This window comes from Coturnix japonica, chromosome 13 (assembly GCF_001577835.2).
Source record: "Coturnix japonica isolate 7356 chromosome 13, Coturnix japonica 2.1, whole genome shotgun sequence".
NCBI classification, from domain to species: Eukaryota; Metazoa; Chordata; class Aves; order Galliformes; family Phasianidae; genus Coturnix; species Coturnix japonica.
Genome location: NC_029528.1, coordinates 1,522,476 through 1,535,057, shown reverse-complemented (window position 1 = coordinate 1,535,057; position 12,582 = coordinate 1,522,476). Strand labels below are relative to the sequence as shown.

The window sequence follows — 12,582 nt, the reverse complement described above, 5'->3', positions numbered from 1 at the left end:
GCCAGTAACAGCACCATGTGAAGCTACTTATTCTACTGCACCAACAGGAAAGGAAGGTCACGTGCTGGACAGCAATAGCTGTCAGTGCCACCAGGATGTTTCAGACTGGGTCGTTGCTTTTTTTTTTTTTTGTAAAGGAGCTGTTGGCACAGCTATTGCTCTCTTGGCTCTTCCTTTCTCTTCTCCCTTCTCATGCTAGTGCATGTCATTTGGAATGACAGCAGTGACCCAAACAGGATGCACCCTGCTGCCGGTGGCAGACTGATAGGGGATGGGGCAGCACCCAGGGGGAACCATCAGGGAGCAGAGGCAGCACGGAGGGCTTTGGGCAGCACAGGGCAAAAGAAAAATGAAAAATGGATGAGAAAGAGAACTGAACTTTAACCCTTCTACTCCTCTGCATGAGTGAAAGCTCGTTTCCAGAGCAGAGGACCAAAGAACAGGGCGAGAGACACCATCAGTGAGAACATCACCCAGCAAAATGCATGCATCAAAGCACAGCAGCTACACATACACACAGGTACCTCCCTGCTCTCCAGCTCTTCTTCCAGCTTGGATCTCCCTTTCGAAAGGCACAAAGCTGTGCCTCCAAAAGCCTCCGCACCTCGCAGAGATATACCAAAGCTGAGGACACTCAATGTGTTGTAGAATGGGTCATTCTGTGTTTGCTTTAAATTCAATTTGTTTCTCCTTTTAAAAACTGTTGTTAATAGAAACAACCTCTTGACAAACAAACTCTGTATTCCTGCACATTTTCGCCTCTGACTTTTCTCTCCCTGACGAGATGAGAACAACTGCCTTTCATGAACTTACTTCATCATTATCATTTTCAATTACATCTGCTTTGGAGAAATAGAGGACACTGGTTCACGGTGAGTGTTCCTCATATGACAGAAGACGTGCACAGTTACCCAGCACGCCTGTTGTAACAGCTTCTGTAACCCCTCCATGCTGTCAGTACAACTATTTCCTTTTCTACCAAGAAAGTAATTTCCAGTAACTCGTAGCAACTGAAATATCTTTAAGTGCTGAGAAAAAAAAAAAAACACCACCAAAAAAACCCAACCACCTTTTTCTGTCTGACTGTTTCAGCCTCATGTCGGAGCATGGGCTGCCTTAGCACAGGAAGGCAGTCAGCGCTGCAAAACACTGGATGCATTTCTTTACAAGGGGTAACGCTGTCATTTCTCCTGCAGGAACAAGAAAATCCTGGCAGAAATATTTCCTCCCAGATCCTGATCTTCAGATAATGCCATTCAATGAGAACGAGCTTCCGGGAAGGAAAGAATGATCGCCCCATGATTTGCAGCTGATGTCCCCTGCATGCACAACCACACGCAGATTATCGGCTCTATCTGCTTTCCACTCACACCTGAACTAATACCATTTTTCTACCAATTTCCACTATCAGATTTCACAGAAAGGATTAAATAAACCATTCAGCAGAAGTCTCCAAACAGAAAGAACATTTTCTAGGTAGGGGGGCATCACGGCCAATGTGATAGACCAAAATAAGATCTCCCTCCGTTCTGATCATTCATGTGTTAGCTAACTGCTCAGACGTGCTTCCTTCTCGCTTACCCTCCTCTCTGTGTCACCATTACCCAAATCACAGCGAGCCAAGCGCAAGGCCACCTGTCTTTGGAGGTTTTCTCCTAGAGAGGTGCCCATCAGGCTTGAGGAATAGGGTTTTTTAGCAGAGACTTTGCTATTCCTTTGATACCCCTGCATAAAGCCGGCTCTCCCATGGGTCCCGAGGCAAGGACAAAACCAACAAAAGCCAACAGCTGCTTCTCTACACCATGCCCAAACACGGCACTTTGCTGCGAAAGAGGAAAAGGACACAGGAATTTGGGCAAAGAACCTCTCCAGCTCAACCAGGCACCACGCCAGGATCTTCAGTCAGGGCTGAACCGAGCCCAAAGTTTCTTCATTTATCAACTAAAACAGATGGCAGACTACTGCAGCTTGGCTCCTCTTTCTTTCCAGTTATACATCACACAAACTGAAAGTTTACGTTTTGTGTTTTGTTGACGCTTTGGCCGGACCAAAGGAAAGACACTGTGAGCAAAACACACAGAGTTGGGTGTGTATCAGCACCACGAGTGGGCAGGGCACAGACACTGCCTACACTGAGAGAAATACAACTGTTTCTGTGATGGATTTTACTCATTTCAGGTCAAAACTACCACTGAGGTTACCCAGGCTGCCTCCACAAAGGCATCAGGTAAGCCTGTAAGTAATGAGCCTTCACATGCACTCCAGGTACTTCAGTCCAAAAGCAACTCTGAAGTAAAATACACACTGTACTTGTGGACATGCTATATGTACGCACTGTTAATATTCCATATGCAGTCCATGTAGTGTTTTGTGCTGCAGTTCACATGCTCAAACAAGTTTCTCTATAGAGCACTGTGCTCTGAATAATGATATCTACTGAAGCTATCAGTTTCAGAAAAGAAAAAGGTTGAACTTCTTATGGAAACGTGCAGAATTATCTCAATGAAAAGCTTCGGTTGGGCACCAAGCAACAGCACAACGCTGTAAAAACAAATAAATTCTTTTTGATACAAAGACTTCATAGTAAGTGTTCACACTTCCCCAGAGCAGAACACACTGGGACATGTATTTTTAGACATAAAATGCAGTCATCCTGTGCATTTGCAGTGCAACTGAGCTCTACATTTTTCCTAATGTTACTCACCAACATGTGATCTTGCAGACATTCTGCTCCAGATGTAGCAATAGGAGAGAATGCAGCCCCTGCGCATGAAGCCACCGTGTGCATTACAGTGCACGTGTACAGCTCAGCCTCTCGAGTGGTCACCCCTTGCATTCAGCCAAGATGACAGCAGGCTCCAAGTCACACTGCAGCACATCATCCCAGAACAGAAGCCTGAACTCATCCCAAGCTGTCACTACCAGCAGACTCTACCTCTGAGGTGTGCAAACAGAAAGGATAAACCCTTCTGAAAGCACACAGGGAAACTCATCAGTCAACCAAAGGAACCGATGGTTCCCAAAGAGCAAGGTCTGCAACCTGTGTCAGCCAAAAGCACCATCAGTCTCCAGAAGGCAATTGGGAGAATTGCTTCACAGAGGAGGAAGGCCTCACAGTGGCCAAACTGGTGCAGACACCTCCTCACGGCCCTAAAGGATGGAAGACACAGCACCTGTAAGTCTGCAGAAACACCTTAAGCTCCCGCAGATATAAAGGAGCATTTTTACTCAACCTGCTCACACAGGAACCGTAGGATGCCTCCCATCCTTCAGATGGGGACTAGCTCACCCAGCCCACCTGGGACAGGCAGCAGGGAACACCTCGCTCCTGTTGGATCAGACCTATCCAGGAGAACAGCAGGCCTGGCAAGCCAAGGAAAGCTCAACGCAGAACCAAAGGATTCACTCAGCAATTGGTGAGATCCCCACCAGTCCTGCACAGCTTCCTGAGCACTGTATGAGGCCACCTTCTCACCTGTGAGTCAGCTGCGAGTTGGTCTGTCTGCCTCCTTCAGATGATGCACCCCAGGACTCACACCCTGCAGCTTCTCCCAGAACCATTTCTGCTTTAGAGGAAGGAGCTGAAGCTGGAAGGGGAAAAGAGCAAAAGTGCAGGCCCAGAAACAGTGCAGCACAGACTGCAGGACCCCTCCTCACTGCAGGGCATTGAAGTGACAGGGTCGGACAGGCCGCCATGTCCTGACTTTGGGTCCCCCACCAGGGCTGTGGCACCTCAGTGTGAGGCATCGCTTCCAGAACCACCAAAGCTTTGCCCGTGCCCAGAGCAGCTCACAGATCCTGTTCTCTGTGAGCTTCTGCTTCCACAACAGAACTTCACTTCCAACACTGGAAGGTATGCAAAAACTCAGATGACAGGAAATGCAAAACAGAATTTGGCAAGAAGAAGCACTTTGGAAAACAGCATTATATTTCAAAATACGGGCCAGAGTCGTCATGGCAAGATAAAAATCTGAGCAGAAACCAACGTTTATTAAAAGCTTGCCTCACTCAAGCAAATTAATACAATTAAAAAGCCAAAGACTCTTCCAGAGGTATTACAGAAATTATGGATTTAAGAAAGAAAAACTTAAGGGCCATTAAAAGGCACAAATGGGCCTAATACAAACAAAAAACCATTTCTGATGTTTTAGGATTTGAATAGTCCTAAATATGATGGGGAAAAAAACTTCTTGAATACACCAAATAACTGGAAATGATGACAAGCTGGAGCTTCTGCAGCACACATCCAGCTAAAGTTGGTTTAGAAGGTATTGAGATTTTGAGGCAGCAAAATTCCAGCAATCTAAGCAAACAAATATCAGAAAGCAGCATATCATTAATCACAGATGCTGGCCAGGGTGGCTGTTGTGGAACAGCCCAAAGAAGCCTCATGAGGTGCTATTAGGGCAATAAATCTGCTCGCTGTGCAAGGCAATGTGGTCGGCTGAGAGGTGTGATCCCCTGGGCTCAGGCAGGCTGCGGGTGGATACACAGAACCCTCTGACAAGATGGAGTGCTGTACCCTGTGTGCTGCAGCAGGTAAATGCCATCTGAGCCTGGCAGAGGCTTTACCAATCTAACAGTCCAAGCCCTCCCTCTGAATTTGGATCTGGAGATACCACAGTGTCAAGATACTGACAGGTCTGAACTCCTCAGGCAACCAATAAAGCCATGCTTAAAAAGGGAAAGCAGTGCAGCAGTCTCTGCTGGTTACCCCTGCTCTCAGCACAGGAGGAAGAGACAATGCACTGCATTCATGTCATCAGTGACATCCACCTTCAGGAACAAAGGGAAAACTTACCAAGGAGTTCTGTGGTTAAAATTCACCTGGAAAACTAACGCGAAGGCAACCATCATGTTCCTCCTTAATGTCACTCCAGAGTCTCCCATGAAACCCCTCATAACATGGTGTTAAATGCCTCTAGATCCCTCTTCAGTTCAAGATCAATCTAGAAGAAATTACCTCCTGGGTCAAGAAGCAATGAATTACGTTGTAAGAAGATGGACAGCATTTGCACCATGCAAGAACAATAGCACTACAGCTGCACTGGCTGGTGAAGCATCCTTAAGTCACAGTGCCCATCTCCAACTCAAGATTTATTGCAATTCCCCCAATGAATCCAGATGGCAAAAGTCACATGAAAAGAAACAAAGCTCAGGATACCAAAAGACACAACCACGGAGGAATAGAAAGTGCCTGGGCTGATGGGGGATCCCTGCCTGAGTGTATTTCAGGAAACACTACGTCGCAGCCAGCCATAGGCCTTGGGAACCTGGCAAACCACTCCCAGCAAAGGAACAGCGCCTGGAACAGGGAGACCTCAAAAAAGCACGGATCCAGAACGGCTGGAAACTGCCCCCTCTGTGTATAAGGAAAAGAGCATTTATTTATTCCTGTGTCCTCCCACTCGGAAAAGCTGTGCCTGCCCTCAGAAATACCCAGAAAAACCAAAGCAAGCCCCTAAAGGAAGAATGCACCCAATGATACTTCATGCTGTCAGTAAGACCCGAAACTGGAAGGGGTTCTTTCAGGCTTGAACAACTACCACACAGCTGCACCTCTACAACAGGTGCTTTAACAAGGGCAGAACAGAGTTTGCAAACACCAGCAGAATGCCCCTTGGGGTGGGATGGTACTTCAGAGATCCCTAGATTTAACAACAACAACAAAAAAAGACAAGCTTTGTATTGAGCTTCAGTGTAAAAAGCACTCCTAATTAATAACCCCTCCAGCTAGGAAGGGGGGATGTCTAGAGATATAACAGAGCAAGCATTTCAACCTCGTACCTGAGATGGAATGAAACAGTTTCTCCCCAGGTCCACCCCCCCAAACTCATGGTCCTGCAGCTCAGTGTGAAGGCAGGTAACAGTGCTGCTCTCCCAGCTGCTGTCTCCACGTACATAATCTCATGCCACAAAAATTTCTGCTGCAGACCCTCCATTGGAAATACATGCACATATTTAACAAGAAGTGACATAAGAACAAAGCCATAAAGCTTGAGAGCAATTCACTGAGCTCTGGACTCATCCTACTGAGCGCAGTTTGGAATGCTTTGATTCCACACACACCTGCAGTGCCACATCCCTGGTGATGGTAGGAGCACAGGGCTGGCAAGGTCCTGCTTGGCCTGCCCTGCCTCCTGCCACGAGCAGGCCACCACCAGATGCACAGCATGGCCAAGGATCCTATTTATAGCAGAAGTTACCCTTGGGGAAAATCCACTCACGTGAGTATTATTTGCAGCAGACAGCTGGTACTCGACACCTTAGAGCTTAAGGGTTGTCTCTGCTCTGGAATACATGCAGGTGTTTCTTGTAAACATATTTTACTATAAAAGCATGGAATGTTTTTGCTCTTGCTACAAACACCTGGCTGCACGGGGAGAGTGCAGTCTGAAGATCAGCTCTGCTGACTGTCACCAGTTAAGCTGACAGGTTAAAATACCAATATGTAGTGGATCTTAAAGCTGCTTCTCACATACAGGGGAAAGAAAAACCAAACAAAGTGAGACATCAGCAAATGCTTTGCAGCTGCTGACTTACTGGGCACCTCCCTGGAAGGGGCAGCCTCTCCACACCTGCTTCTGAAGTGCTGCTGCACTCAGCCTCAACGTGTCACATCCCCACCTGAGACAAAAGGATTCTGGGCAGGAGAAAGAAAAGTAATAAGGAAAAGCTTCCAGAGGAAAAGGTAATTTCTGTTATTGTTGAAACAACATAAGCTGAGATCAGTAGAACTTACGCTTTAGTAAACGTTCACAATAAGTCTGAAGGAAAGGCAGAATATGGTCAAAGAGAGGAAAAAAAGCATTAAAATAATCCTAAAACCACTTGCTATACAGATGTCACTGCCATAGAAGCTGGACTTTTCTCTCTCCTTATCAACCCCTAAATATATTAAGTGAATTTATATAATTGTAAGGTATTTTCTACACAGTTTCTCGCTAAGAGGACCAACGAGAAGGCAATCAACAGCAACAGCACGCGGTATACTTGGAAAAGGTTTCCTTACTGAGAATATAAACCAATAGTAACATGAAGTATCCATGAAGATACACTTGTATCACTGAAGGCAATGACACTGATGCCCCGGTACTTACTAGAAGCACAGAAGCAGACAAAAACTGGTTTCCAGGCTCCAAAACCCAGCTATCATAAATAACAGTATTTTGTGTATTCTCCATAAGTTTTGCCCACAACCAACGCGGCCATGTGTAGTGAGGATTAACTCCAGACTTATCCCCAGTTGGAAAGCAAAAGAAGCCACTAGGCAATGTGCCTACAGGCCATTGAAATCCAGCACTTGGCTCTTGGAATCACAGCCCCATCCTACACCTCAACCATCAGCACCAAGTGAACAACTGCGCATCTACCAGCAGCTGACGGTTCCCATGACACGGTGAAGCAGCACTACGTGAGTGGAGGAGGGCAGAGCAGACAGCGTGACATATCTTCAACGTCCACATGCAGTTTGGCACGCTGTGAGTTGAGAAGGAAGAAGAGGCATCTCCCAGCAGAGCTTTTGCTTTGTGATCCACATGCTTCTGCCTGGGGTCTGCAGCCCTGGTGTCCCTTCCCCAGCAAGGAGCCTGACCTCAGAAATAAGCTAAGTTAGAGAATCAGATGATACGGACATCGTTAAAAAGCTTTGTCTCCTAAAGTACGTATATTTTAAAGGAGCCACTACCACAGCCAGGAGAGAGAGGAGAGCAGCATCTCCAGAAGGCAGCTCTATGAGTTGCAGCACCAGCCTTCAGGTGCTGCCCAAGCTGCGTGCTGACCACACAAGGGCTCTGTGACCACCGCGATGCTCCGACAACAGCACAAGCACCACGAGCCGCCCGAAGCAGCGGGTGCAGGAATCACATCCCCACGTGCACTCAGGTGTCCCCTTCCCGGTGGGGCTGTCAGGGCAGCAGATGGGAGCAGCGCCTCGCACAACGTTCGGTCCACACTCAAACTGCAAACTTTGCACTTTAAAACTATTTCTCAGGGCCACCTTCTGTCCCTCCAGCCAAGAGGGGGCTGCGTGGCTTCCCAGTGCGGGGTGCTCTATTTTAAAGCCCAGAAACCGAGTCGTTCCCACACGACGGCCCCGAACGGAGCTCCGGGTGGATCCCACCGCCCCTCCTCAGCCCCACTGCTGCGACCGAGGACCCAGCGCCGTCGCGGTGAGATCGTGACAGATTTCACCAGTAACCCTACACCTCTCTTGGCAGCGACTTAACGTTTTCTCCTCCTTTTTCTTCACGTTTTTAAGGTCGCTCCCTCCCGGCTCGCAGCCCCGTGACGAGCGGCATGGCGCCGGCCTCCCTCACCATCCTCCCCCCTTCCCGGCCCCGAGCATCCCCCGAGGGAACGTCGGGAGCCCCCGCAGGGCCGCCCCGGGGGCCATAAGGAGGGCGGCGGGGCCGGGCCGCCGTGAGGGGCAGAGCCCGGCGGCGGATGGCGGAGGAGCGGCGGGGAAGAGGCGCTGCCCGGCCCCGCACGGCCCCTACGGCGGAGCGGGAGCCCGAGCTCGGGGCGGGGGGGAAGGAGGGCGGCCCCGGCGCCGCGTTACCTGAAGACGCAGTCGTCTCTCGCGTCCCTGGCCGGGGAGCTGAGGCCGTGCTTCTTGTTGAAGAGCTTCTGGAACAGGGTGGGCGGCATCTTGGGGAGCCGCCGCCGCTGCCCCCCGCCGCCGGGCTCCGAGCAGCGCCGTCCCCGCGCCGCGGCTAGTTCCGCCCGCCCGACTCCATTCGGTGTCACAGTCATATGACAAAAATTAGTCACTCGGCGCTGCCAGAAGGGGAGGGCCGGCGGGGCGGGCCCGGCGGGGCGCTGCGTGGGACGCTGAGTGGCTGAGGCCCCACGTGGGCAGGGCGAGGGGGAAGCGGAGCCCGCAGCCCCCGGGTGGGGAGCGGAGAGAGGGGCCGGGGAGCGGCGGAGCGGGGCGGAGCGGGGCCGGGCTCCTCCTGCTGCACGGGAAAGGCCACGAGGGGCCGAGAGCCCGTGGAACAGCCTCGGTCGGGAAACACCGCCGGGACCCACACCCACCCACCTACCCACCCACCTACCTACCTACCTACCTACCTACCTACCTACCTACCTACCTACCGTACCACTGCCCGTGTGCCCCCGTGCCACGTCGCCCCGCTCCGGAACAGTTCAGGGACGGCGGCCTGTGCCGGTGCTCAGCTGCTCTTTGAGAGAAGTAACTCTATCTTACATCCAACCTGCAGCACTTAAGAAACTTTTCCTTGAAAGTGGAAACAGGTTTCAGTTTGATCTCCTCGGACAGGTCAAGCTTTGGGGTTGGAAATAAAGAACAAACTCATCTCCTCCCACCTTTCATCTCATCCAGGCCTGCTCAGGGTGGGGGGCTCCCCCAGCACAGACAGAAATAGCACTCCAAGCTGGGAGGAAGGAAGGCAGCCACGTGTGCTGTGTGCAGGGGAAGCCATCGTACCCATAAAACATCCATCTGCCAAACGCATTTAGGACATAGTAACCCACACATAACCCACATGTGAATCCAGACCAAACACAAGCCAAAGGGAGCATTTTTTGCAGAAGCATTTATTAGGTTTAAACCAATGGGTCCAGTTAACAGCCTCCTTCACTGTCTCACTTGTTAAGATACAAGACTAGCAGAAAGTGAAAATAATTAGGAACTGATTAAATAGAACTGACTCATCTGCTTTCCCTGGAAAATGGAATTAAACTAAGTCAGCATGTGACATAATGTTACATTAGAAATGCTTTTAAACAAGGATATTTTGTGCATAAGATACACAACCACCTGCAGGATCTCTGGTTTTCATCCGCTAGAAGTTGATGCTTGTAACAGAAAGCAGGAACCAATGTTCAGATGCATCCTTCCCCCTTATTCTGGATGGAGGACACACCTGTGTGCCACAGGCTCACTAAGGAGAGCTCTCTATATCCCTTCACCATGTGAAAGCCTTCAAACTGGGCACATAAATACAGTTTCAGATGAGATCTCCAAGTACAGAATACTATAAAACAGTAGATTTTGCCCAGGAAATACAGCTGAGCTTTCAACAGCTTCACAGTTAACAGCACTGAAGACTGAGCTAACGTCAAGTGGATTCAAAACCAAGTTGTCAGAGCCCATTTAGAGGTGAGTCTGTTCCAAAGCTCCAAAGTTAACAGCATGGGAATCAGGCAAGATTTGTTAACACACCTTAACCAAGAGAGCAGAGGGGAGGATGGATAGGAAGAGAGAAAAGAATGAAATATGTTTCACCACCCATTTTCCTGAAAAACCTCCCCACGGGTTTTTCCACAAATCCTCACACCTGCATGAAAAACATGAATTTCAACTTATCTGCCCATTCAGTATGAGTCGCCTCAGACTCCAAACCCAGCCCAGAGACTGAGGTTTAGAGAACTAACAAACAGAACCATCTGCATACAAGGGCTTTACGCTGCAGCTGGTACACATACATACCCCAGTGGCATTCCAGTGAAAGAAAAAAACATCTTTCATCACCTCCAAGCACTTTCAGTCTCCTAGAAGAACCATTCATCTCAAAAATAACTGAGAACGATCAATGAAAACCCTCTTACATTTGTCCCTGTCATGCTTTACTGAACATGCATCTACAGAGCACATTTCATAGATAGCAAGTCCTTGTGCAGACTGACTCACTGTCATTCCTTTCAAGCCATTGGGACTTCGCCATGTCTAGGCTTGTGACAAAGCAGCCCCTTTGATACCACGAGGACGTTCTCAATCGCTGCACAAATTAGCTCTTCTGTACTATCCCAGCAACTGCCCGTGACCTGTAACCTTTATCCACTAACATGGAAGAACCAGTTTCCACTTTGAGAGAGATTTTAGACAGTCATTCTTCAGTTTGAAACCAAAGCATGGGAAAGTGCCTACCCTTTCAGAAAAGCAGAACAAGAGTGGATATTGTTGTGGCCTCGAAACGAGTAAGATTTCCTTCCCTAGGGCAGAGAGCTCGCCTGGTAATTAATTACACTTTCTCTCATCTCAAAAGATGAAAATAAGCAGCAGCACTTTTGTAACTGAGGGGAAGGACAAGAAAGATCACGGTCTGTGATATTTCTGTCCCCCTGTACGGCCTCATCACATTGAGAGAAAGAACAAAAAGTTAAACTGCAGTTTTGGGGCTGCTCCAGCCAACCCCATAGTTACAAGCAATACCTTTTGATCTTGTACTCTCCAATTATTTTGTCAGTATCGGTCTATTTATGGTTAGAAAATAAAAATGCTTTGGGGGCAGAGTGAGTGTAGTTTCCTAGGGCCTTGCTGGTATACCCTTATAACAACATCTCCTTTACTCTGGTTCAAGAAGAGAATGATCAGCCATCATAATCCTAACTTACTGCATACCTCAGTTTTGCTTAAAGCTGCACTGAGGTGCTAACCCTTTTCTCCTAGGGGCTCCAGATTCTTGCACACTTCATTACCAGCAGCTTTGTATTTGTAAGAACAAGGATCGTGGTGGTAATTAGAAGATTCCTGGAAGCACTCCAACAAGATACTGGGAGAACGCTTTCTACTAATGCTTAAAGGAAAAATAATTCAATGCCATGATTATTAACCTTGAGCCATATGATACGTTTAGACAACATTTGTTTAGAGACTAAATCCAAGTTCTTCTATCTACACTTCCTTCTAACCCAGAGCAATGGGAAAAGGCCCAAGGGCCTCAACTTCCACAGGTCTGCTCAGATGTAATCAAACTAATTGAAGTTGTGAATTTTATGTATTCTTGATGTGCTTCTTGGAAACACAAACGCCTTCCAGGGCATGGCAATTCTGGGTGATAGCTCTGAGAAACAACCTCATGTTTGAAGATGTTTGGAAAGCCAGACTTATTCTGAAACATGGAGAAACTTCCTTGCTTCTACAAAAGAACCTGGGGAAGGATTGGTGTTAGCGAGAACTTTGGAGAGATCCAAACTACTTCAGCATGCAGTAAATATGAGCAGAGAAAGGCCATGCTCTTGTCAGTGTTTTCTAAAGCATTCAGCACACTGAAGAATGACATCTGTAGATCAACGATCCACAAACAGGACCAGCAGCACTGGGATTCTAATCTATGGGCCATGCAGAACAAGCAGTCAACTGCTAAATCCAAACCAACATCAACATCCAGCACTCCAGACATCTATACAAGTTCTTTTTTTCCACTGCTGTATTCATGCAAAGCTCTTACTTCACAAGCTTGAAGCCATTAGATGATAAAAGGGACCTCCGCTGTGGTTTTGTGATTTCTGTTGTCATTATTCTACATCAGAACATCATGCAGAGTAGAGGCAGTTAAAGAGTTTGTGTCCTGGTTCCAAGTTACTGCCATTGGGCAGTCCCCATCCAGGACTGATATCCAGGGATAACCCCATGACAACCTCTCACCTTTCACTGTCAGACCTTGCAAGCCTTTACCCACAGGCTGTCAGGTCTACTTCTCTGCCAAAACACTGTAGTGTATCCCAGTGCAAATTTAGTGATGGAAGGATCAATTCACCTATCACACAAATAAAACTCCATAGATACAGCAGAGAAACCCACCAGTATCTGCACTGGAAAATAAAGCATTAGGTCAG

At 48.2% G+C, this 12,582-nt stretch overlaps 1 protein-coding gene across 3 annotated transcripts in view; it reads right to left on the bottom strand.

The window, feature by feature from the left end:
* The window catches only part of FNIP1 (folliculin interacting protein 1), a 57,354-nt gene extending 48,582 nt beyond the window's left edge, over window positions 1–8,772 (bottom strand). For 2 of the 3 annotated variants that reach the window (XM_015875559.2, XM_015875560.2), the window contains exon 1: window positions 8,561–8,771. In XM_015875559.2, the coding sequence (XP_015731045.1) occupies window positions 8,561–8,754 (194 nt within the window). In that variant the 5' untranslated portion in view covers window positions 8,755–8,771. Of the gene's footprint in view, window positions 1–8,560 lie in introns of all 3 variants that reach the window. The other variant, XM_015875557.2, reaches the window with a different exon arrangement.
* Window positions 8,773–12,582: the final 3,810 nt, after the last annotated feature.